General features: G+C 34.1%; 2 protein-coding genes and 1 long non-coding RNA gene across 5 annotated transcripts; all 3 read right to left on the bottom strand.

Moving 5' to 3' along the window:
- Positions 1–8,856: 8,856 nt before the first annotated feature.
- On the bottom strand, positions 8,857–15,889 carry LOC149777565 (uncharacterized). Its single transcript, XR_016416189.1, has 3 exons — positions 14,792–15,889; positions 14,438–14,680; positions 8,857–11,002 (listed from the first exon to the last, which is right to left on the bottom strand). It is a non-coding gene; the product is annotated as an uncharacterized LOC149777565 (long non-coding RNA).
- Positions 11,119–14,785, bottom strand: LOC149777566 (P2X purinoceptor 7-like). The gene is made up of 3 exons (XM_089941407.1): positions 14,764–14,785; positions 14,438–14,532; positions 11,119–14,096 (listed from the first exon to the last, which is right to left on the bottom strand). Exons 1-3 carry the CDS (start codon positions 14,783–14,785, stop codon positions 13,911–13,913), a joined length of 303 nt encoding a protein of 100 aa, XP_089797533.1. The 3' UTR covers positions 11,119–13,910.
- A 146-nt stretch (positions 15,890–16,035) lies between the features above and the next one.
- Positions 16,036–22,098, bottom strand: LOC149777564 (sigma intracellular receptor 2-like). 3 transcript variants are annotated; one of them, XM_089942178.1, is made up of 4 exons: positions 21,949–22,084; positions 19,516–19,556; positions 17,206–17,350; positions 16,036–16,827 (listed from the first exon to the last, which is right to left on the bottom strand). In XM_089942178.1, the coding sequence occupies exons 2-4, from the start codon at positions 19,525–19,527 to the stop codon at positions 16,571–16,573; spliced, it is 414 nt and encodes a 137-aa protein (XP_089798304.1). In that variant the 5' UTR covers positions 19,528–19,556; positions 21,949–22,084; the 3' UTR covers positions 16,036–16,570. The 3 variants fall into 3 exon arrangements, with proteins under 3 accessions (XP_089798304.1, XP_089798303.1, XP_089798302.1); XM_089942177.1 differs by lacking the exon at positions 21,949–22,084 and adding an exon at positions 17,914–18,078 and having other exon boundaries at positions 19,516–19,546; XM_089942176.1 differs by lacking the exon at positions 19,516–19,556 and having other exon boundaries at positions 21,949–22,098.
- Between the last annotated feature and the right edge of the window lie 5,185 nt (positions 22,099–27,283).

Genomic DNA, 27,283 nt, shown 5'->3' with positions numbered 1-27,283 from the left:
CAGTGTAATCAGCAACACAAGTGATAGTGAGATCAGTGGTGTGTATTTAAGTTTTCATGCAGTGTAATCAGCAACACAAGTGATAGTGAGGTTATTGGTGTGTATTTACATTCTCATGCAATGTAATCAAAACACAAGTGATAGTGAGGTCAGTGGTGTGCATATAAGTTTTCATGCAATTTAATCAGCAACACAAGTGATAGGTCAGTGGCGTGTATATTTGTTTTCATGCACCATAATCAAGAACACAAGTGATAGTGAGGTTGTTGGTGTGTATTTAAGTTTTTATGCAATGTAATCAACAACACATGTGATAGTGAGGTCAGTGGTGTGTATTTAAGATTTCATGCAATGTAATCATCAAACAAGTGATAGTGAGGTCAGTGGTGTGTATTTACGATTTCATGCAATGTAATCAGCAAAGAAAGTGACAGTGAGGTTTTTAGTGCGTATTTAATTTTCATACCGATAATCTATAAGTGACTTTCATCTGCACAGTGATGTCATTAATTGTTATTTCTTTATTTTCTTATTCTACAACTTCAAGCTTTGAAAGACAAGATGATACCGATGAATCCATGGTTAAAATTAATTCTGGTCATGTTTCAAAGGAATCTTTGCTTTAAAAGCAATTTAGTCTGAATTTAAAATACTTTATAAAGTTCATATAATCTGGTGATGACAGACTAATTTTTTAAGGTAGTCATATGTTTGTAAAGTTTAATCTGACATAATTATTATGACATTTGTTATGTATATTATATTTAATTTATATTGGATTTAATTTATTGTTTGTTCGTTCAAATTTTTTTTATATTCCATTACATGCTATTGTAATGTAACTTTATTTACTGGATTTGACATTGTCCAGAAATTCAGTTCATTGTTTGACCAGGTTTTGTTATAAACAACTAATAATAGAAACACTGAATCTAGTATCTGACCTTGATTCAGAACCAGTGATAATTTTTGGTAAACAACCTTTTTCTTATATATTCTTTCTTAGAGTAAGAGAAAGTCAAGTTATGTCTAGGCCATACCTAGAGTACCTGATATGAAACGTGTTTATTGTTACAAACTTTTCTAGAAAGTTGACCAACATCCGAAATCTGTTTTGCATCTTAGACTTATTACTGATGTATTGAGAATGAAATCTCAGTAGTGCCTTAACACTTGAGAAGTCAAGTTGTTTGATGTTGTGTCCAGATTTGGGCTAATTATTTTATTGTTTTCAAATTATTGAATTTCAAGCGATTGTTTTCCCTGGAAATACTAGTGCTCTCAATTAATTCTTGGACAAGGACATTTATCGAAATTTATACACAATTCAAAACTGGAATAATATTTTCTGTGATTCTACAAGAGACTGTTGAAACTGCAGCACTTCGATGACTATTTATGGTGTCATTGTCTTCCATTCTGGATTTCATCGGGATTCGAACTCAGTTTCATTAGGACTTTTTCTTACTAGGGCTTCTATTTTTGAATTCTTGGATTATTTCTGGATTTGATTTGCAAAACCATGGGTTCGTTTTCCTCATTTTTCAGTTGATATTCTAGGAAAATAAATTATTTGTTAAATTTTACAAAGCTTGTTGTCTTCACTTTTTTCCTGTTACTTATTGTAAAAGCCTAAACTCGTAACACCTTATTGATATATCACTTCTTACTTAGATGTATTGGCTTCCCATGAACAAGGGGAGAGATTGGATTTTTAATGAAGTTGCTCCAGTTTTTAGAAGAAAAATAATGAAGCATACAAATGCCTTTGCAATCATAATAAAATGCAATAACAGTCATGTGAAAGAAAACAATAAGTCATCAAAAGTGTACAAGACCTTAGGAATTGATAAATCATGCATTCTTTTTCAGAAAACTGTGTGATCTCAGTATTATCCGTATCAAAAAATTTAACTCACCATCCTTATCCTTTTCCTTGCATATTTGATAAGAGGTTTTTATGATCTGCACCAGTTTGTTGAACTTTTAAATACTCATTCAGCTGTTATTTTATGGACAATTTGTACAGGCTACTTTTGTCCCCCTCTCTTCTGTGGATCGATTTATAGATATTGATATTCAGTTATGAGTACAGGGGCATGCTACCAGATGAAGTGGGTGACTAATAGGATGGGTTACATGTAATAAACAAAAAACTGAATTTGGTTTGTTCCAAGTCAGAGAAAGAAGAGTTTGATGTGGCATATCATTATGTCTTGGCCCTATGCCACATCTGACTTAATATTTGCAGTTTTGTTTGTAGCCCACAATGAGATTGGAACTAATGAGGTGGGGTTTTTCTATCTTTGGGGGTGGATATTCCTAAATGTAAACCCAATTCTGATTTGAATTCTATTACTACTTTGTGTAAAGATATTTGGATAGAGGGTGTATGTAATAAATACAGAACTGAATGGCAGAGCCCCAAGTGGCTGAGTGGTAGAATGTGGTTGCCCTTTTCTGATCACTTCAATTACCAGGGTGTTCCTACTTCCACCTCCGCCATGTATATAGCCCATCTTGCACTGAAAAATGGTGATAAACCCCAGACAGCACAACTGAATGTTTTGTCAGGAATTTTGGGATTTTGAACTTGTTTGAAAGGGCAAATATGATTCAGCTTGATGGCCTCATTGTATCGTGATGCCATATAAAAACTATTTCCTTCTATCACAATATCATTGTACCGTTGAAAACTATCAAAACTGGTTTATCTTGTTTGGTGTGTTTAAGTAAAGGGTACATGGGTTTATCTTGTCTGGTGTGTTTAAGTAAAGGGTATTGTCCATGGTTGTGTGTTTTGGTTCAGTGATTTGCAACGATTTTTGCTCTAAGTACCAAACCTGTTCCCAAGTTCATTAGACCTGATCCAAATACCATAGACTTTTGTGTATAAATATTTTGAATAGCCATATTCATGATATTCCCTCTTTACGGTTTCAAAACACAGTATCCTACTTAAAGAAATTAGAAAATTAATTCTTCATATGTGTTTGTGTGGGTAGGGAATATCCTACTCTCAAGATCTTTATTAATTTTGCAAACAGGAACTCAGCAAAACTCGGTGTCTGCTTACAAAGTTCTTGTCCTAAGGTTTGATTCCTATCTCTTGCTTTTTTATATGTAAGTGTCAAGTCAGATGTATCATGTTATGGCATTGTTCCTGTCTGTTAACATCGGCTTCTAAGGGCCATACCTTTTTAACTGTTGGGGATATATCATGACGAAATGGTGTGTTACATAACCCATGTCCCTCAGTCACAAATAAGCAAAAATTTAACATAATGTAAAATAATCATGTTGTAGACATTTTATATATTATAATGTAAATAATACCTAAATCTGTTATCTTCCGAGATCCAATCATAACTGATTGCATTATACATAAACATTTCATTCACATGTTTGTAAGTGTCTTTGCTGGATCTAGCCCCATCCATTTTGCTTGCTTGGATTGGGGAACATGGTTATAGTTATGGCATGTATGTATAAAATAGTGTTATACATATTTAATTTGTATTGCTGGTTTGTTAGTATTTTTTAAAACTCTCTTTTTACATTATATGATGTTGTAATGTAACATTGTATGTTGGACTTAACCTTGTCCAAAATCAAGTTTACTTTCTCCTTGACCTGAATTATTGACTTTTTTATATTCTATAAACAACTAATACATAGCTAAAATATTCTCATTGTGCAACAGTTTATTATCAGGATCATTATTAATAGAAGTATATGTTTATTTGGGTCTTATTTAACAATTTGCCTGGTGCACCTGACATTGCCCAGGTTATATATTAGAATTTTAGTAACAGACCATACATAATATAGCTAACATTTTTTTAGTAAAATATTAAGAACTTTCTAGAAGGTTATTTTCCATTAGGTAACATTTATTTTGTAGGAAATGTTAATTGTGGCCTGATGTAAAGTAGAAGACTGTATAATCTTGTTACTAGAAAAAAATATTGATTCATGTTTAAGATCTAGCATACTCAGTTTGTATTATTGTTGTGTTCAGTATTCATCTGGGCTGGAATTTACTTCTTCAAATTTTGTTCAAGTGAATTTTCTCTGGAAATACCGAGTGCTCATTAAAAGCAAACAATAAACTTGACTGAGACATTCACTAGGATTTATAGAGAATTTAAACCTGGAATTGTATTACTGTGTTTTCAATAAAATACTGTTGGACATGAGCATTGTACAGGTCATCAAAGACATATCAACACTTAAGCACTGACTTAATTTGGATTTCTACTAAAGTTTATTCAGAACTTTAAATTATTAGGACTTGTGTCTGAAATTCTAGGATTATTTTGGGTTTTAATTTACAATACCTTAAGTTCTTTTATTGGTTTTATTTTGTGTTCTCCAGAATTAATCATTTATATAATTTTACAAAGATTGTTGCTTTTCACTCATTTTTATTACTTATTTTAAGAAAGACTCATAAAAGAAAATTAGGTGTTTCTCCTTGGGATAAGAATTTCTCTAACATATTTCAGAAAACTGGTTTTTGAAATTTAAATTCACCTTGCTTTGGAATTACCTAAGTCCCAGGTATTGCTTCACATTTTAGAAATCTTCAGTGAACCAAAAAGCTTTTACAATGTCATCTAAAGTTGAGATAATTATTTCAAATCCTACCCAGGAATAGTTAGACTCCTTGAAAAAGGATGAATTGCTTCATCTTGCCAAAAAATATGATATTTCTGAGAGGCAAAGGCTTCTTTGAAGCAAAACAAAAAATATTTTGGTCCATTATTTGGTAGAAAAGAATATTTTGGATAAAAGTGCTTTGGATTTGATTAGTCAGTCTCCATTTGGTTCTAACTTATAAGTTATGGAATTAAAATTGAAATACCATAATTAAATAGAATTAAGAAAGCTTGAGCTTCAAGAAAGATAACTGCAGCTACAGCGAGAGAGAAAGAGAAGAAACAAATGCAACTAGGTAAAAGAAAAGAGAAAGGATACTGCAGTAGAAAGAGAAACAAATGCAATTGGAGAAAGAGGAGAAACAAAAGCAACTGCAGAAAGAGGAAAGAGAAAAGGAAGAAAAAGAATTTCAATTTAGATTAAAAGAATTAGAGCTGGCAAGTGACAAGCAATCCTCCACTTTACATAAAACTTCAAGTTTTGATGTTGTGATGTTACTAACCCCTTTAAAAGAAAAAGAAGCACATAAGTATTTTCCTTGTTTTAAAAAAATTGCTGAAAATTTGAAATGGCCAAGACAGCATTGGACTCTGTTATTACAAAGTGTACTTTTTATCAAAGCTCGGGACATCTTTGCTTCTCTGTCAGTGCAACAGAGTGCTGATTATGATCTGGTTAAGGAATGGATTTTGAAGGGTTATGAGTGTGTATTTGATTTTCATTTTTTTATTGACAAAAGTTTAGGAACTTCAAAAAAGAAACTGGAAACTAGAAAGTTGGTCAAGATTATGAAAATCTCAGACAACTCATATTAGTTGAAAAGTTTAAGACTTGTGCCCATAGTGATGTTAAGACTTGCCTTGATGAGCTTAAGGTTGAAGCTTTAGAAACTGCTGCTCATAAAGCTGACAAGCATTCCTTGGTTCATAAAGTTTCTTTTGTCAATAGTCTTCCACTCAGCTTTCTTCTGTTAAAAAACTATTTCAGCCTAATATGAGCATATCTAAATTTCAAACTGGCACAACTTTTAGACATAAATTTTCTGACAAGATGGATCAGAAATCCTTATCTCTTCCTACATGTACCTATTGCAGAAAGAAAGGGCATATTATTTCTGATTGTTACAAACTGCAAAATAAGCAACAAAATCAAGAAAGACCTATTCCAAATGCTCTTATTTCTAAGAGGTCAAAGTGACAGTCATGTATTGAAAGCAATACATTTGTTGGGTCAAGCAACATAATCAAAACCTATTCCAAATGCTCTTATTTCTAACAGGTCAAGGTTGCAGTCATGTACTGAAAGCATTATATTTGTTGGGTCAAACAAATCCCCATCTGATATTAATATTGGGAATTATGAACCATGTATGTCGAATGGTTCTACATCTTTCATGGGTGATTCTGACAATCAACATTTCATCATTGACTTAATTTGGATTACTACTAAAGTTTATTCAGAACTTAAAATTACTATGACTGTCTGTAATTCTAGGATTATTTTAGAATTTAATTTGCAATACCATAAGTTCTTGTTTTCGTTTTCACTTTGTGTTCTAGGGAATTCAATTATTTGTTGAATTTTATAGAGCTTGTTGCTTATTTTAAGAGCGTATACATGTAACTATATCTATATATATATATATATATATATATATATATATATATATATATATATATATATATATATATAAACACACGCACACACAAGCATCAACAGATATATTATCTCATTGCATCCCAGTGATTACCACAGGTACTTCTTATCCACCACTACTAACAAATGGTAAAGGTATGACCTTGTGAGATCATCACCTCCCCACCTGCTGAAAGATCCCATGGGAACCTACCTACACCAAAAAGAAGCTTTGGCAACTTGCACCGAGTTAAACAGTTCACAGTAGCATCCCTTGAACCCCTGACCCTAGTATCTGGGTTACACAACTCCACAGAATTTGATCACAACCCCATAGTTTGATTACTTCCACAACTACAATAACACAGCTGTGTAATATGTGAGTCTAGTTTAAGTGTCAATACAGTGATATACATTTGCACATGAACTGACTTCATTTTACTTTAAATTGTCCTTTCATAAAAACTGTATGAGATTATTATTGTAATCACATTCATTTATAAATCTGTCTACAACAAGAGAATCACCCTGGATTATAAAACTCTGAACATTTCTGATTGTTTAATGTATACAAGATATAACTGAATTCAACTTGTCTGTTCAGTTATAAAACATTTAACCTGAAACAGACCATTTTCTTTCATAAGTCTGATTTAATGCAATTTTTGAACAAATTATGGAACATTCAACATATTTAACAATTTTGTGATATGTAAGGGATAGCAAAAGAGAATAGAGTTTTACATTTCATATACCTCTACACCAGAAGATTGCTTCTGTAAAGTTGACAGCTTTTTGACAAGGCTCATTTGCATTGTGATGATATAGAGGAAAACTGCACAAGTAATATGAATGTGTCATATCCATGGCAGAGAACTTGATGTGAATGCCTGCCCCCCTCTCCAATTTCAGCTGCTTTGTACATGCTGTAGTGAGTGAACATATGTCTGAATAAAACTGCAATGGCTAAAGCCGTACACTGAGGGTAACACTATGTGGCAATGAAATCCATCATTATTTTTGTTAATATAATGCAAACTTTATTTTCATGCGGACTATTCTGTGACACTATCCTTGTCTAGAAAATATCTTTTCAACCATTTTGGATATTTTAAGTAAACTTTAACCTGTTATGTATCAAGACTAGACAGTGTGTCACATACCAAATCCATGCCACCTGCCTCAAGCTCAAGGTCATGGCAATGAAAAATATAAATTGGTAACCTCTATCCATATATTGGGTATAACTTTTGGAAGTGCAATTAGACATTGTATGAAATCGGGACTTGATGTAAATGCCTGCCCACTCCGCCCTCCAATTTCTGCTGCTTTGTGCATGCTGTTGTGAGTGAACAGTTCTGTAAACATTACTCAAGTGAAACGGAATCAAGATTTTTGTGAAGAAATGCGTAAATGTTGTTTGAAAACACTTTATAAGACAGACTATTTCAGCAATGTGTATTGATTCACATCGGAACCTGGAGATAAAGTAGCTTTTAATGAAACCTAGCTTATTAAAATTTTTAAAATTTAAAACACAATATTTTTTAAATTACACTATTTTTTAAAGGCTAATAAACACAGGAAATGAGCCAGTTTAAAACATTTACATATTTATTTTTTAAAATTACCAATTTCAACATTGTGTCAAATAAATAAAATTATAGCCTTTCAGGCAAGTGATTTCTTTTAAAAGCCTCTTGCCTTAGGGCTGTAATCTTTATGAAAGCCATTTGCCCATAGTTTGCATCTGAAAAAATAAATTTATGTCTGCTCTGGAAGCAATGATTATATTTAAGTTAAACTTTAGCCTGTCATATATTTTAACTTGAAAGTGTCTCATGTATTCTCCCCTCTGCCTCAAGGTCAAAACAAGGGATAACTTGAGTCAATTGTCTGTTTCCCAGCTGTTACTTTTTAAATCAAATATGTTAATAAAACTTTACCCAGGTCTACACCATATCATATAATAGTCGAGTCGCTAGCTAAGGTGGCCTAGTGGTTAGAATATCTGCCTCAGATGTGGGTTCGATCCCCAGCCGGGTCATAACAAATACTTACAAAAATGGTACTAACAGCTGCCTCGCTTGGCACTCAGCATTAAGAGGTTAGTGTTAGGACTGGTTGGCCTAGTGTCAGGATAATGCGACTGGGTGGGACATCATACTACATGTCTGCAGCATGATGCCCCAGTGTTAGACATCAATATAAACTGCCACACTGCAGACATTTAGTGATATGACTGAAAAATTGTTAAAGCTACATTAAAAATCCAAGTCACACACACAGCTCAAAAGTCATTAGATGGGAAGATCATGAAACAGACATTGCCCTTTGTGATAGTCTTGTTCCTTTTAAGTTTACAGGTAGCTATGAATTTTCTGTTTCTAGCCACCAATAAACACTTAACTTATATAAAATTGTATTTTAATCAGTTTGACTAAGAATTCATACATTAAGCTCAAAGGTGAGTGAGTATGAATGGTAAGGCATTTTTTTTTTTACTGCGGTTACAATTCAGGTTTTTAATGGCACGAATTCAGTCATACAAACAAAGAGTGCAAGTATAGTTTTTATTTCACAAACTGTTTTTGATTAGACAAAAATGTAAAGGTACAGTACAAGTTTTTTAACAAAAAGAAGGTGTCAAAAAATATACAAACAACTAAAAATTTTATACTGTTAAATATTTAAAATATTTACATTATTGTTAAATATATCTCATAACAAATACTATATGTTCAATTACTCAAACTAATCACCTCAACTATTGCATATTACCATGGGGGAGAAACATACATCCCACTCTATACAGACTGAGCAAAGATCTTGTAGAATACTTTGTTTTCTTTGAAACTATATGCAGTGGTCTTTTCCAATAGAAAATTATTTACCTTTTTGTGCCCCTGGAAAAGGCACTAAGCTCCCATTTACTTGGCATTATATAGAAAATATTGTGACTAAAGTGCCATTAAAACTCAACTGACCTTAAAATTTTTCATATGTAACTGTTTATTCCGAGTATACAGTGAAACCTGTCTGTAGAGGACAGTTAGGGCCACAAGAATGTCCTTTGTGGGCAGGCAACCTTTATATATTTAACCAATAAATATGTAACACTGCATCATGGTCTCTCTTCTTTAAATCCTATCAACATTCCTAATACCATCCTTCTGAGATGGATAAAAATTTAGAAATTATTGTGCACCAAATCTTCAACCTCCCCTAATAATTATATACAGAGGATGGAAGTATCTAAAAAAAACCTGTAAAACGGGATTTGTTATTCTTGACTCATTTAAAATGTGACATTAGCATGCATTAATTAGAAGAATCAGTATCAAGGATTTTTATTGAAACATTATGGTAACAAAATCATTATGCTGTAATAAACATAATAATAATAATGGCTTTATTTATAGAGGTCATTTAAGACAACATTATACACTGGTAAACTCAATTTCAACAATCTGCTACAGTGTATTTAATAATGGAAACCATTAAACTCCTCTCTTCTTTAACCAGAAATGTGTCCATTAGACACAGATGAACCTGCCATTATAATGTTAAGTGATGGACAAAGTTCTAGAACAAATGAGGTCATGAATTGATTACATTTTGTTGGAAAAAGATGAAAATAAGACTTGACCTACATTTTCTTAATGCCAAACCTCATATCAAATTTGGTTTCAACCCATCAATTTGTACAAATGTTATGGTGGCACTCTACAGTTGCGTATTTTGCATAGAGTTAGGATTTTAAAGAAAAAGAATTACCCCAGCTTTCCTCACTGGTTATACTGGCTATTTAAAAAAGACCTTGTATGATGATGACACCCAAATGTACAAATCTAGCCACCCAACTTAAGTTGACTCTACCATCCAAGGTGTAGAGAGGTGCATTTCTGATGTGAAATCATGGATGACATGTAACAAGCTGCAGATGAATGATGATAAAACTGAGGCCATTCTGATCACAACAAAAAGATTTTCTCATTCACATCCTTTACCTCAAACAATAAATATCAGCAACACCAACATTAAATTCACACAGTCAGTACGAAACCTAGGTGCTACTCTGGACAGTACTCTCACATTGCACCAATATGTCATGAACATATTCAAGGCTGCATATATTGAGCTGAGACGCATCAGCTCAATTCGCAAATATCTTTCAGTTGATGCCACTAAAACACTTGTGTGTTCATTAGTACTTTCAAGACTGGACTATTGTAACTCAACTCTGTCTGGTTCATCTCAATATCTACTCCAGAAACTTCAAAACACAGCTGCTCAGATCATGCTTAGAGTACCATGATCAGATCACGCGTCCCCGCTGCTCTGTACCCTATACTGGCTATCCATTCGATCCAGAATCAAACACAAAATTTGCTCTCTGTGCTACATTTCACTGTCGGACTCTAGTCCAACATACCTATCCAACCTCACCCATGTGTACACACCAGCAAGATATTTACTCCTCTTCTGACAATTGTATACTCATTATTCCCACTATGAAAACAAAGTCATATGGACAGCGTTCTTTTGCATACCAGGGCCTGAATGAATTGCACACTGGACTTAGACACAAAGAAACAGTGGTCCCGTTCAAGAGTGCTCTCAAAACTCATTTTTTTGTAAAGATGGAGATTGATGGACAAGTCACTTTTGGATGCAATGACAATGACTTCAGCAGATAGTCCATCTATAAATTTGAAACAAACTTCTGAGAATTATATAATATAGCAGCAATAGTTATAATGCGGAGAGAGAAAGAGTTTTCTATGTATGCCATAATTATTCTTAGATATGTATCAGTTCTTGATACCTGACTATACTCTTGAATTAAAGTTATGTCTGTATGTGCACATTTGTAATTATATAAGTTTAGTAAATTTCATAATATATAACAGTTAGTTTTACAGTGTATGAAGTTGTGTACATTCATTAGGGTTTTCATATAAAGGGTATTATTATTTCTGTGGCGAATGAACACATTTGAAAGAAATGAAAATTTGATGCTTTAATTGGTGTCAAGTATGTTTGATTTAGTTGTAATCAGATGGCATTTGATGCATATATGTGATATAGCATTCAAGGTCGCTTTTGATGAACTAGTATTTTAGTCTTAAAAATTTATTGGAAGTTTCCAGAGCCATTTTGTTTGTATTGAACTGCCATAGTTAATGAGCAGTATTATGCTTGATAGAATAGTATCATAGTGTTTGTACTTCTGTTGATATTTACAAACCGATCTGTATTCATGAAACACTACAATAATAGTGTTTGTACTTCTGTTGATATTTACAAACCGATCTGTATTCATGATACACTACAATAAGTTTTCCTTTCTCAACTCAGTATGAATATGTGTTATTTATCATTTGACTTGATATGTATATGCAAAAATACAATCATGTTCACCCTGTACTGTTGTGCCTTACATCCTTTGCATCCCAAGACAACGCTAGTCAACTTTAATTCTTCCTATTTTTTAAATAAACTTTCCCAGTAGTATAATATCAATAAAGTTGCTTTTAAAACAGCCATACATATAGTCATTCTTTGGCGGATAGGTAGCTAATAAAATTTTAACAAAACTTGTTCATGCAAAATAAAAATTGCATAATACAAAAGAAATGCTTTATACAACTTAAAATAAAATCACGAGTTCCTAAGAAAGAGAATCCTACCAAGAAATTAATATCTAAAATCAGGTACTAAATATCTAATATATTTACGGACAAGTATTCAAGTAAAAATTAAGATGTAGGCCTAATAACAGAATTTCTCACCCATGTGACCAAGAAATCTAGGAGTTTAGCTAATGTTGTTTTTCTTATCTCAGCCTGGCTGTCTACTTTTAAAAAGAAAAAACCTTGTTGTCGTCTGCTTTGCCAGATGGAATATATATATATATATATATATATATATATATATATATATATATATACTCCAAGAACTTTGCTCATAAATCAACTTAGTTTCTCCAACTTTGTTAACACACCATACAAAATATTTTGAGACAGATACACATACAAGAACTGCAGACCCACAGGCAATACATATCACTAGTTAAAACAAACCAAATTCTCTCAAGAACTACTGCAAAGCCAACAACAACCAGAAATGTGTTATGTCAAACTTGTTTTTGTTTCTCTTCAAAACTTTTCAAACATCTGAATCTGCCCCATCTGAGATTGCAAATGAAAACTTGTGCACTTGCTATTTCACAAGATTTCTATGTAGCAAACCACTACATTTGAAATAGCTATACTTGCCACTTTTCCAGGACAGAAAATATAAAATTCCAAGTAAGTCATCAATTCAAAATCTCCTCGAAGTCATTACATACCTATTTAGAACTGTGCACCAAGCATTGTACTGCACGGTATCATGCTACTGCATACCACAGAATGTTTTCCAAATTGATGAAAGTTAAAAGTTAGGAGTATATAATCTATTAAATAATTACTTATTACTTTTAAAGGACATCCTTCAATTAAATGTCATAAGGTCTCACTGGACAGATTATCTGGCGAATTTTCATCTGACAAGGACATATTGCAGAAAAATGAGAATAATTTTACACTGAAGATACAAATAAAAACAAACTAATGATTTTTGTAGAAAGCATACATGTGAGATTTTGACTGAGGCAATCAGGTTAATTCCTAAAGCAAGTTGTGGCTTTTATACTGAACCAACACTGCCACCAGCCCGTTTTGAATATTTTCCTGTGACAAGGCAGCTAAAAGAATCAGTATGTGCCTTATGCATGAATCAAGTTCACTAGTACTATAACAAGTTAGCATACTTTTCATCACCCCTCAACCATCTAAATTTTTAGATATTTACCTCTGTAGCAGACACATGTAAATATGTAAGCCAAGTCGGCTGCTCATTTGCAGCCCAAGTTAAGCATTTGATCTCCAATGCTCGTCTAACTGTGACAGCCAGTCAACATCAAGCCAACCCATTTCCAAGCCTAACTCAAAGTAAATCTCAACCACACTACAGATTTAGCTTCTGTGTGAATTTATAAATGATATGCTTGTGATGATTAGGTTCATGTCTTCTACCTTAAAAATTAGGGAGGTGTCAAAATACGAACCTATCCAGTGAGACCTAATACAGCAATAACATCAAATGTTTTTATTTTTCTATTTTCTAATGCATGAACTTGAGTAATTAGTGTTGACAGGTCACCCAACTGCCCTCATTCATATATTTGTATCAATGTGCTGTATTTATACATAATAGCACATTGTTCCTGATGCTTATTGTGCAGTACTTCCAACATGTAACAATTATAACTCTTTTCTTTATTTCCTTTTTCTAAGAGCAGCATATAAAGCTATATTATATTTAGGTAATTATTCTTATTTTATAAAGTGAGAGGCAATAATAGTACTTGCCTAATATGTGTTGAATCTGCTAACTATATTACAAACTTGCAGGGTTCTTTTAATTGGAAAAATTGGGTGAGAAAAATAATCTAAGTCAGTGTTTGTACCAAGACAATGAAATCCCAATCTTTGATTGCGATTTTCTTGTCTTTGTGCAAACCCCAATACAGATTCTATCATTCACACATCATATCACTGGAAAGATCACCCAAGTCTTCCTTGAGTAAAGCCACAGTAGTGGCCAAAACAATCTGGGTATTTATCCCTTATATGCCATACACAGCAGCTTGGAATGACACGTCTGTTGCCAGCACCAAGGTATCCGTAAGTCCATAAAATAAACTGCCTATAAGCAGCATGCCTTTTCCCCCCAGCTGTAATTGTTTTCTTCTGCTGCCAGAACAAAATTGCCTATACCTCTGTGCAACAAGGAGCATGACTTCGTCTAAAAGAACCAAATTGAAGTCCTGCAGAAATTTTAAAAAATTGTCAGTATAAAATATTTCAAAAAGATAAAAGCATTAAATGTTCTGTGGGAAAATAATGATTCTTCTGTTATGTAATGAAGCAAACATAATGATAAACAAGTGTTTGAATCAGCTGCTTAATTCACTAATAGTAAATTATAAATAACAAAAGTATTACCTCTGGATGGGCAATTGAGTCAGATTACAGTCATGAGACTTATGGAAAGTAGAACTAGAAAGACAATTTACCAAAAAATTACTTACAGGAAGCCTTGAATAGCAGTTCGGCATTATTTGTTTGCAGCACTGGTTTTCATCATTAGTTGGCATTTCACAGCAGTTACTACATATGCACCAACCTGGTGATTCACCTCTTGGTCTTGGATGGTATCATTGTTGCTCCGTTGATGAACCATTTATCACTTCAAAGACTATGTTCGGGTGTTTTTGGCATATTCAAGCCTAAAGTTTAACTTTTCCTTCCTTTGTCATTTTAGCTATGTTTTCCTATAAGAAATGAATTCAACAATTAAAAAAAAAACTGACAAAAAATAAATTATAAATTTACAAGTCTTAATACAAAAGCTAACTGTAATGGGTAACAAAAATCATGTTTACCTTCAACTGATGATCCCTGGCTTCAGCTGTAGTAGCTACTTTTGTCCTGCTAAGTGATGGTCCTTGTTTTCCTCTTCCTCTCCTTTGCCTTGTAACTCTTCTGCTACCCCTACTTGACTCCCTTCCTGTACTTCTTCTACTTGACTCCCTTCCTGTACTTCTACTAGACTCACTTCCTGTACCCCTTCTAGTAGACTCCCTTCCTCTAATACCTCTTCAAACATCTCTTACTTGATGTTGGTCTGGGCTGTCAGTACTGTTATGAAGTGATGATGTCTGAGATACTGATTCACTTAGTGTTATCAGAAACCTAGAATTAAATCATATTTGATAAAAGGCTGAAAAATCACAAGTTTTTCAATTGTAATATGGGGGGGTATTAATTTTTATTTTTAATTGCACTTTTGTCGAAGCTAATACTTTTAATTTTAATTGCACTTTTGTCAAAGCTAATACTTCTATCACATAACAATGTACCACATGTTTCTAACTGACAAAGCCATGAAATGGATATTTATTTAGAATGGAGCTTGCCCACAAAACTATTATTATTATTATTATTACAGAAGCGTAAAACAGATACGCAAATCACATCGTGTATCGGATACGTGAGCCTGAGGTGGTGATGCAAATTTACAAGATAATCAACTTCATTCTGAGCCAAAGAGGTGACTTTAGCGAGATCTTTTAATAGCGGTTCTGACTGCAATGATACGAATTGTCATATTTTTATTAGTTTATCTTGCAACATAACACACAATCTCGCAAACACAAGTAATGCAAAATGGGAATTTTAAGAATTGCCCATTAAAGGAACCCCTTATCGTCATGATACTCCATCTTATTGCCTTTTTTGTCTACTTCTTGTAATTTATTATATACAATGAGAAATCTATAATCAATATATATTGCGCATGACAATAAAGAACTAAGGAGCAGGACAGATGAAGAAATATGAAGAATAAAGCAATAATTACATCAAAAGAAAAACAAGTGTTTACCTCGACTTCCATATTTTTTGACACGCGTCACGTGACACTGCAACTTTGGGTAGTATCAGTAAATTCCGTTTCCGCATAATTAATTAGCAATCCGTATATACGTGATTAGAAAATCATTACATTTTCATTGATTAAACTGACAGTTGTACACTTTATGAAGTTGAATGACGTGTAATTACTCATTATTTGTACTATACTTTTCATAATATCATTCATTTGCAAGAAAAGAAAAAGTAAAAAATCTTAGGTTGTATGCCTTTAATAGCTGCTATGTATAGTGTACTTTAGACTAATTCAGGCTGATTTTTTAACACAAGGGAGCAGTCATTTTAGTTAGCAGTGTGCTTAAATCATGTAAAATTTCCAAAAGTACAATATCCAAAGAAATATCATCCACATTACATTACTGTAGCATATAGGTATGCCAACATTCTCTCCATTGTGCAGGTTTTAAATGCGAACTACTTCACCATACATACGTCACTCTCTCTAAAGTACATATTAATTGGTGAGCACCTCCTATATAACAAGCATAAATTTGATGATCTGACAAAAGGACATTGATTATCACTATATGCCTCCACCACAAATATGGCAGAGATATAAAAGAAAAGAGAAATTCATGTATCTGAGATATGCAATTAAAGGATATATTAACCAGCAAAATTTCTGTTAATTAATTTTTATAAGTGCATCATAAAAATCTTAAATTTTGCTGGTGTTTATAATGCTTTTTATCTTGTCTTGGTCTTAGCACATAATTTTTTTTGGCAGAAAGTCACTTCATCTTCTTTTTGCTTGGTTCATGCCACACACTGCTAAACAAGGCATCAAGAAGAATCATGACTGGGACAAGTAGATAAGGGAAATAAATCAGGCCAAGCCACACACGTTCCCTCAAATCCCGTGGACCTGGGTGCAATGACTGGCTAAAATCAGTCAGCATGATATAGTACTCAATAGCAACGACTTTGGTAACAATATGGGTTGAATAAACAATGGCTGGAATTCTGAACCATTTGTTTCCTGCAGCACCTGAAATGAAGCATTGAATTGCAATTAGTGCATGCAATGTGCACATGTGTGATTTAGAATTTGTCAGTCACAAACTGACCGGTGTTTAACAGCACATCAGAATATTAAAGTGTTTTCAGCTGATGCAATACAAAGTGTGCTGCACTGAAAAAAATCATGACCATCAATGCCAGGCTAGTCTGGGAAGGATTTGAACTTGCAATGCACTGAATGCAAGTCCAGTAGCTTAACCACTGAGACATAATAGCTGTGCACATCCACTGAACAAAATACTTTGTAATTCATAACAGACTTAAATAATTTGTTTCCAGATCATCTTCTGTTGATCTTTTGTGTTAATGAATAATATTTCAGGAAATAACACATCGACATACTAACCCTTCCAGTACACATAGGCTGCTGGAAAGAAGAATGGAACCTCCAGAAAAAGTTCAGAATGACAGAAAGACCGGAACCATGCTGGAGGATCTGCCATCATTGGGTCTCGCAATTCCTTTGTGTACCACTCCATCATGGATAGCAGCTGCAAAATATAATTAAAATTAATTTTGCAATTTGAAATTACTGCAACGTGTCATATTTTCATGGTAATTAATTTCCAGATTCCAATCTTAAAAAGTCGTATAGGATTCTTCAATCAAGGTGCAGTGCTAATATTTGTAATGCTCTTTTTCTCCATCAGAAGTTTAGGAATTTATTACTGTCCCAAAATACTCTATATGTAAATATGATTGACCATATTTTCTTATCACTCAATGCAAAAACTATGGTAGACGATAAGGGTCAATAAAGTGAAACCCCGACATTGTCCTAGAATGCCATAGTGACAAATGACTTTTTCATTGATATAATTAATGATATGCCAAACTAAATCAATGGAAAATGATACATGTCACAGAAATGCATCACATGGATAAATGGCTTGTCCTATGAGAATTTCATACGTATCTGACCCAGAAGCTTTGGTCCCTGACAGCCCTGATTATACAGTCATGTGAATCATACGAATTAAAATAGAAAGCTGTAGGGGCCCTGAGTGGACAAGAGGTCTAAAGCACTCACTGTTATGATCCACTACCATCTCACCTGTCTGCATGGGTTCAAGTCTTGGACTCGGCCAAAGTGGGTACATGAGAAAGCCTGCATGTAGCTTCTCGTGGATCAGTGGTTCTTTCCAGGGTTTTCCCAGGTTCTTCCTCCACCACTGATACTGGCCGCCATGTATCTTGTGCAGAAAAATGGCGTTCAACCCTACAACAACAATACAGAAAGCTGTAATCAATAAATAGTAGGTAATAAAATAATACACTGGACAAAAAGCAAGAAAAAAAGGAGTAAAAGAAAATGTTGCAAGTAATCATAGATGCATTTGATAGAATAGAATATGTATCTTTAATAGCATGCCCAGAAGTCTGCAAGAGTAAATTTGTTTGATCCAGTAGAGTTTAGAATTGCCAGATGTAGGGGAAATGTGATGCCTGACATCACTATAATCACTAAAGTGCTAAAAATGAGTATTGCGAGGAGATCATGTTTTCAGGTGTCCACATTAGCTCTTTCAAGAAATACATTACAAAAAAAGACAAAATAATTTTATATATGTAAATACTTCAAAATTTATAAATGTAAATTTTCTGCTACTGACAATGATTTTGCATGTTATTGGGGACATGATTAGTTCATAACCTGTTTGGGGTTGCAGAGTAATTATATAGTTTGCCAAAGAATAAGTGTATTTCATCATAGACAGCAATAAATACATCATGTTCTGTGAAGTGCTGTTTACTGTGATATGGGCACCATTTGCAATGTTTGCTGAATACAGGAATTAGAGACAGATAACAAGTGAATAAGGCACCTTTCATTGCCAGGTAAATTACTGTCTTTCTGTTATGATTCATTACTTCTTTAGCATGGCTGGTACAACCCCAGAATATTGTTTTTCAAGAATTTTCAGGAGTTCCGATGGTCTTCTGTAAGTTTTGAAGTATTTTTTCTTACATAAATTTCACTTTTCCCATGTGTCACTTTATCACTGCATAAATGGATATATAATTAGAAAAGGAAGACTAATCAGCAACAAGGTTTACCTCCATTTGGGAACTGTCTATCACATGCCATTTCATAACACCCAATTGTATCCAATGTTATCGGTTTATTAATTTTGAAAATTAGATACTCAGAAAAAAATTAAATTTTAAAAGTGATATATTTTACTGTTTTAGGTACTGTATTCCCTCAGAAAAAAATTAACGAATCTGGGGCAATTTTCAACAAAATCAAGGTCTTGTCAACTATAAAACTGTTTACTTCCCCCCTTCAATATTCATGGAGTTTTAAGGCAACACCGCCTTTTCTTTAACACTGTTTATGGTGGTACAAACCAATGTTTAGTACTGCGATAAAATAGTACTGACCAATTCCATTCCCATCTTTTCAAACAAAATTTCTCAGTCATCTATATACTCCAACGCTGTATTCTTGGGGGCCAGATATCATCATGGCAATGGGATTTTCTGATTAATTCTGGACACGCGCTGTCAAGTGGTTGTTCAAAAATGTAAAGCTGTAGCCAGTAAGGACACAAATATCCAACAACACAATTTCCTCTAAAATGTCAAAAATTTTCGTACAAATTTACAATTTAAAAGAATGAACATCACTTTTTTGTAAAGTGCATGCAATTACCTTTATCATCATATCCAAAGCTCCAGTTGAACTTGCTATACCTGTATTGACATTGATTAAAATATATATTAAGTGTAACATCTGATGTTTGATGATTATAGGTTACATACTAATCGTGACATACATGTCCTTATAAGGTTAAGCTTGGAATTTCATTCCATGGTAGCCGATATGGACCAAAATTGACAAAATGTTGCTTATGATCATACTTCTTGTACATAAATAAGAATACAATAACAGTTAAACTTTCTTTATACAAGTAATATTTAAATAATAATAATATTAATAATAGTTGCTTTTGATACACATTTCTTTGCCAATAATGCATTTAAAATTCATATAAAGTTAAATAATAATTGTTTTAAATCTGCAATGTTGTTATTCATAGATTTCCACTTTAATTACATTTGTGGATTCGATTTGATCATTGGATCCTTTCGTTTATTGTGGAAATATTGTGCCTGTACAAGCGTGGACATTCCATCTCATAGGTAAGTTGCAATTTATATTTATTATAATAATCGCTGCATGCTACCAATAAGTAAGCTAGGCAAAAAACTGCGATAATAAAGAGTTGTTCCCCCATGGTATATTAATCTGGGTCAGCCACTGTATGCTGTTTTATTTACATTTATGTGCTTTGACTTATTAGTATTGTATGCAGTGCATGCTGAACCATTTAACGTCATCATCAGCAAGGTGCAAAGCTTGCAGGGAACTTTGTCAAGGGACGGTTGGTCAAATGTGTGACATGGTCTGAAGAGTTCCACAGCGACAGGAAGAGTTAGTGGCCTGGCCCCATCGGAAACGTTTGGCTGCACAACAGCCCTGTCCTGTTCGAAAGCAGCTGTTCAGTGTGGTCCACAGAAGAAGTGGAAGGTTGAAGCCAGGAGGGCAGACAGATGGTTCAGCTACAAGGGAGTGGTTCACAACATATGTTGATGACATTTAGACATTCCATGCCAAAACAGCTGTCATATCCTCTGGCAATGAACCTAACCAGATTGGGCATCTCGAAGTTAAGTGGACTGCTGGATGTGAGGTGTGTCCATGAACTTTGATGTCTATGTGCTTGGAATTACAATGATTAAAAAAGATTTTTTAAAAACAATAGAAACAGGGAAAACCATGAAACTTTACAAATTATAAGTAAGCAGCAATAGCAAAACGGTTTTAATATGTGCCGATAAGAATATTAAGTACCGCGATAATACAACGTTCCGGGCTATAAGTCTGTTGTAAAACAATGCTCTCAACTCCCTATCACTCATAACACTGCTAAATGGATATCCAGTGGGTCTTATACTTATGGGTGAATACCTTTTCAGGATATATGTACTTTGGAAGGATAGCATTAGTCATCATGTATATTCAAGATAATAATCTGATTTAACTGTCGATGAGGACATTTACTTAATTGCAATGATACATAGGTTATACTTAAAATTAAGTGCCCTATAGCATGAAAATAAAAATGAAGCTGGATGTTCCCTTGCTTATATCGAAAGACAGAATAGTGAAGTTGAACCGAGATGGTGCATATTGCTATGAAATAGAAATGCAGTTATTTTTGTTTACAAACAGACAATATTTACATTTTTAAAGTGTTTCGTTATCATATCCCTAAACTTGTCAGCTGGAAAGAGTATTTCTGGACAATGATTTTCGGGATACAATATCAGTTACGAATTAAAATGTAATAGCATGTGTTTTATGCCAAAACTTTTATGTACAAATACTTTTCGCGTCAACAGGTGTTTGTGCCAGAGGCAGTTGACAAACCAATTTAATCAGTATGGTCAGATACTCTATTTGTGGTGGAGATGATTGACTAAGACGATAATGAATGAAAGCGATAACCATTCAAAGAAGTTTCATCTTCAGTGTGTGTTCAAACGAAACACGTACCTAACAGAACATGACTTTGTGTCGAATGTCAAAACGAATTATTCCTCAAATGCTTTTAGAAATATGAAATTATATATTAACAATTAGCTTTTTAACTTGAATGATAGGCAAATGATTGATTTCAGCCCATGAAAATTGAAAATCATTACATGTTTCTACTTGTTTGTGTATCCATTTGTGTATGCGTTTGTTTATTGATCGATCTATTTGTTTCTGAAAGAATAACAAAGACGGTTGAATTTATATCTTTAACTTGAGGAAAACAAGCAGAAAAGTCATGCATTCTGTCTCGTGCGGTTGACATGCACAACAGAATGTAATGTATTATTATATTATAACGCACTAAATGAGACGTGCCTTTGTAATTATGCGGGAAGAACACTGTTATTAGGTACCCGTTTGCGAGATTAGGGACTCAAAATGGCGGATATGGAAGTGTATACGTTTCGTGACGTCACGTGAAAACATCGGATAATCAGTGTACAACAAAGAGAAAAGTTAAGGAGAAAATATTATAAGTCATACCGATTTCGGATATAGGTATTTTGGGAGGAGAGTTTGTGAGTCAAAAAATAAAGTCATCGGAATTTGACTTCCAAAATATACAAAAAACACGATGTCCAAAATTCTCCAACCCATTTTTCGAGATGACGCTTTCAGGTAACAGCAATCAATCGGAATGACGCTCTCAGGTAACAGCAATCAATCGGAATGTCCTTCACCTTTCCAGTTAAGTAGGGTGTCCCTAATGGGAAGTAATGGACCTTAATATGTCCAAACTGCAATATTGCGAAATTAATTACAGCTATGTACATTAAATATTATAATTTTGCGTAAATAACAAATGTGGTTGTTATATTGTTTAGTAGTGTTCAGAATACATTATAATGAAAATAATACAAAATAAAATGGAACAACTCTCTCTCTCTCTCTCTCATATATTGATTAAAATTTGACTAAGTTTAATAGCTGTTGTGGGGTTTTAATGAAAATATTACAAAGTTGAACAACTTTTGTTTCTCTCTTTCCTCCACATCTAAACTGATTCAAAATTTGACAAAATTTTATTGTATTTATGTGGGTTTTTTGACACCGCATGTCAGAAAACGTGGCTCTGTGGTATATATAATCTGTTGCCAGCTTGAAATTACTTCTTTAAATCAATGATCTTTAAGCGTCTTATACTGGAAACTGACAATCGATTATAGTATAAGATGTGATATATCGTTTTGTTTCCAGTTGGTTCCAGTCTTCATCGTGTTATTGGCAGATTTTGAATTATTTATCCAGTGGGCGTACACATATTTTACCCTCGCAGGAAAATTAATATGATCTTTCAGAATTGGTAACATTCATTTGTCGAAATATGGATTGAAACCTGAAGCTTTTTCTGAAATGACATCTATTGCATATTTTATTCTTGCTTTTAATACTACATAATTATTGGCCTATGCAATTCCTTCGTCACCGAAAAAAGTGTTACGACTGACTTTCTGTCTTGCACATTGACGCCAACCCTATCTTTTAAAAAATAATCAGTAACATTTTTCTTCGAGTGAAGTATACAAACAATCTGTGTCGCTCAAGGGAATGACCGCTTTAAACTTTTATGAATCGCAATTTCGTCATCTGAGCCGACAATCACGTTTTCTATTTCTTCATCTCTGAAATGACTGGCAATTTGTGAGAAGAAACCATTGTACGGTTTAAAAGTCAGATTTAACTTGTAGAAAAGACAGCCCGAAAAAAGACTCTCCGGTATCGGTTCGTGCTCTGCTTTTTGAAAACTGTTGAAGTTGAGTACATTTCACCAAGATTAAAAGTTTTGTCCACACCTAATACGGTTCCTTCCTTCGTACATCAGAATCGTTTAATATCCTATATCTGGACGCACCATAATCATCGTGTCGGACAACTCTAATGAAAGCCTTTCAGAAAGGGTACTGTGAATACACTTTACTTTTTTACGTTTAGAATGTAGTCGGCAAGATTTCTGTTGTAAATGTCTTTGGCGGGTTGTCATTCTTGTCTTTTTTGTCTGTGTTTAATGCTTTTGGAGAACCTTGATATTTCTGGGAATGCCATAAACATCTTCTCCTTGGTCTGATTTGTTGTACACGTTTTTTGCGAAGTCTTGATTAATGTAGCCACCGCTTTTACACGTTGTGTACTTCTTATATATTCTTCACGTACTTCAGGTTTTAATGCGTTTCCATGAATTGTCCTTCCGGGAAATACACCAACATACTTCATAATTGAGACAGACGTAGACAGTGTTATAGAGTGTGGCATATTTCCTATCCAAGTTACACGTCGCTTGTGTTCTAGAGAGTTCTTATCTTTGCTACACGTCCGATGCACAACTAACACGTTCGAATCATCATGTTCAGGTTCAAGTGGATCGTAGATGCACACACCGTGTAATTGTTTTTGTGTACAGTGCAATAACGTCCATATATCTTTATAAGGCTGACCAGTTTCTCGTTTAGTGTAACAAAGATTTGTGGGAGACATACCTTTTACCCATGAGCCACAGTCATCCCAAAACTCTCTCCTTTTACCAGTTTTCGTTCTATCCTCATTTAGTGTATTGTCAACAATCAAGAGACTAGTTCCGCCGAAAACGGCACAATTAAAAATCACATACCTCCAAAAATTGAATGTTTACTTTAAACATAACTGTTTACTCCTATAAATTCATTTATGTGTTTGTTACTTACTTGTAGAAAGTCATGCACGTTACTCGTTGCATTTTTTGAAAAATCATTTTTTTGTCTCGGGTATGGCCATATCGGTTACAGACATTATTGTCAGGAATTAATTCCTATTAAAAGCCGAAGTTGCAGTTCAAGATAACTTTCTACCAGTCTACCGCAAACACCAACAATACCAGAGACAGAAATAATGCATCTTAAACATACCAAATACTTTTTCGTTTTAAAAAACAAGAAAATCTTTATGGTCATTGTGTCATTTTTAAAGAAATAATTTCTGGTACAACATTTGTGTCATGCTCCTTGTTTTTTAAATGTTCATAATCCTTGTGTGAAGTAATGTTTAGCTGAAGTAATAATATGTTTATCAATTTTTAATATATTTTATCTGTTTTCAAGAGTGTTGTTTCATCAGAGGTTGGATTTTCATAGGCATGTATTCGTTACGGACATTCGATGAATTTCACGGAATGAGTGGAAAGCGTTATTGCCTCAACATAGCATTTAATCTTAAGTCAAAAGTAATAACACAAATCAAAATAGTATCAACAAACATCAGATAGATATCTAGCTTTCAAAACTTATCACTGTCATGTCCTGTATCAATAAATTGGCCGTAGTCATACCTCTCGTTAAAAAAAAAGACAGTATGCAAGAATAATTTAAGAACAATAACTGCTCAGGCTGGCAAACTAGAAACTTCATAGGAATTTTCAATTTAAAAAGCTTTTATATGCGCCATATTACTCAACAATGATGAATAAATCCACAATTCACTCAATTTATACAGTTACGGACATTAAGAAATTTCGTTACGGACGATAAGAGTCAGGAACACATTGTAAAAAAAAATCAACAATTGACGTCTAGAGTCCATCTTTAAGCGACACGAATCCCTCTTCTAAGCGATCAATAACTTCCTTCGGTATTTTGAAGAGTCTCTTTGTTTTCCCATGAGGAACTGGCTCATCTATGATTGATATAATGTTTTTATGGTCGAGCCATATCTCGTCCTTTGTAGTAGGCCATTTAAAAGAATCATCGTATTTGCCTGCTCTACACATGAAATTTATCATAACCTCTGTTTCCTCAACATCGGTAACTCTTCCGATATACCAGTTTTTGTCGTAAATTGCTGCTACAAAATCGTTTTCCTTTGGAATTATTGTTTGACGTTCATTACCACTGTAATGGTCTTTATGTTGATCTTCGCTTCTTCTATGTTCATCTGACACTTGCATATTTTCCTCGCTTGTTTTGTTACTATCTACAGATAATGCATGTAACTCCCAGCCTGCACAATCTGTGGTTTCGACATCCGTCATGCAGGTTAGGCAGTAACACGAGACGTTTCTTGTGTATACACTCTTTGTAGCCTGACGAGATGGTACAACAGCGTGTAATTTCATGGTTCCAGTAACACTAAGTGGAGTTTCTCTCTTTGCAGTTCTAGCAACTGTTTCATCGTAGTCTTCCTGTGTATAAAGAAGATATTTTACTTTGCTTCCTGCCAACTCAGATTGCAAACCCCAGGCATAAAAATCTGCTGCATCCTGGATGTTACACTTGGCTTGTCTGACAGCCATATCTGCTGACCGTTTAACACTTCCTCCTAGACCATCACACGGGCCTTTTCCGTGTCCACTTTCTAGAAAATTCCATCTTGCCTTTATTGAAAACTCTTCTTCGTGGTATGCAAGAAACTGGAAGATGTATCGATTCCTATATTGGCTTGTAGGCGAATCCGATAAGTAGTGAACTGTTGTCAGTGCAGGATAATCGGCTTTGATTACTGGTATGGTTTTTCTTAAGATTGTATGCACTGCTGTAGCATTATGGTTGATAAGATCGGATATTGCCACTATACTCTGTAATTTTTTAGAGTGATTATTTGGAAAGTACACTACCATTGTGTGGAGTGAAATCATTGACGTGTTCCAGTAAGCCGACTGGATTTCTTCAACGGAGGAACACACAAAATTTTCTGCGAAGTCCATCCAGACTAAAATATGGCCATCTGGAAGGTTTTCGCGTAACCTTTTCATTTCTCTGTACTGTGTCCTTACACGTTCTACATGATCTCGAAACGCAGATAGTTCAATTTTCATCAATTGTTTAAAGTCTTCTTTAGGCATTTGTTCTTGTACTTCTTTCCAACGCATCTTGTCATTTTCTTGGACCCGTTTCCAGTGAAAAAACTTGACTTCAACCGGACACTTCTCATCAATAGCAGCTATAACATTTTCATCAGAAAATTCTTTTATGAACATATCAGGATTCTTCGTGGTTTGCATGCCATAGCCTCTCAGACATCTAATTTTCAAAGCAATATTCTGGTGCTTAGTACACAGACATGTTTTTCTCGAAGAATTGTTTGCAAACAGAATATGCATCGGTTTCATTTTATAGAACACGGACTTTGACACTTTAACATTTGGGTTTTCTAGCAAAAATTTCGAGTGTAAGTTATGCATGTAGTCTGTGAGAATTCTTTTTTGTTTAACCTCACCGTCTGCCTTCTTAAAATCGTTCTTTCCAGGCAATGTTAAACTGTTGTCTTCTCGTTCCAAAAACTCCACGACGTCGTTTTCAATTTGATTTTTGATCGTTATTCGTTGTTTTCTTTGCGAGCTAGCGTTAATGATCCGTCGACGACTTACTCCGACCTCTTTACTGAATGCGGTCGCACAACGATATTTCTTTATGATCCTACATGACAATTTCTGAAGCGTGCCATCTTTTGTTTTACTTTTTACATCTTCGATTAAGGCATTTGTCATTAGGAGTTTTCTTTTCAGCCATCGAAAATGTTTACCTAATAAGCCTGCTCTTTGCATCTGAAGTTGTGTTTTCTTTCTTGGTGTCAAGTGGGGTTTATTGTTATTTTCCTCGTCTTCAGTCTTCATTTCTTGTGGATCCGTTTTATTTCGCATTCGTTCTATCCGTTTCTGCAGCTTTTTGTTCTTCTTCAACAGATTGCTGTTCTGTGAACGCAACGCATCCAATTGCCTGTATGCTTTTCTGAGTGCTGTACTGTGTCTCTTTCTCACTCCTATTGATCGATTTGGTAGAGGAAGCTTAACTAACAGAGGACAACTTTGATCATTGTCATTGCATTTGCTGCGGGTGCGACTGGATGATGGTGT

Source organism: Sinohyriopsis cumingii, chromosome 18, assembly GCF_028554795.1.
Source record: "Sinohyriopsis cumingii isolate HCF-2022 chromosome 18, ASM2855479v2, whole genome shotgun sequence".
NCBI lineage: Eukaryota > Metazoa > Mollusca > Bivalvia > Unionida > Unionidae > Sinohyriopsis > Sinohyriopsis cumingii.
This window is presented reverse-complemented; position numbering and strand designations above follow the sequence as displayed.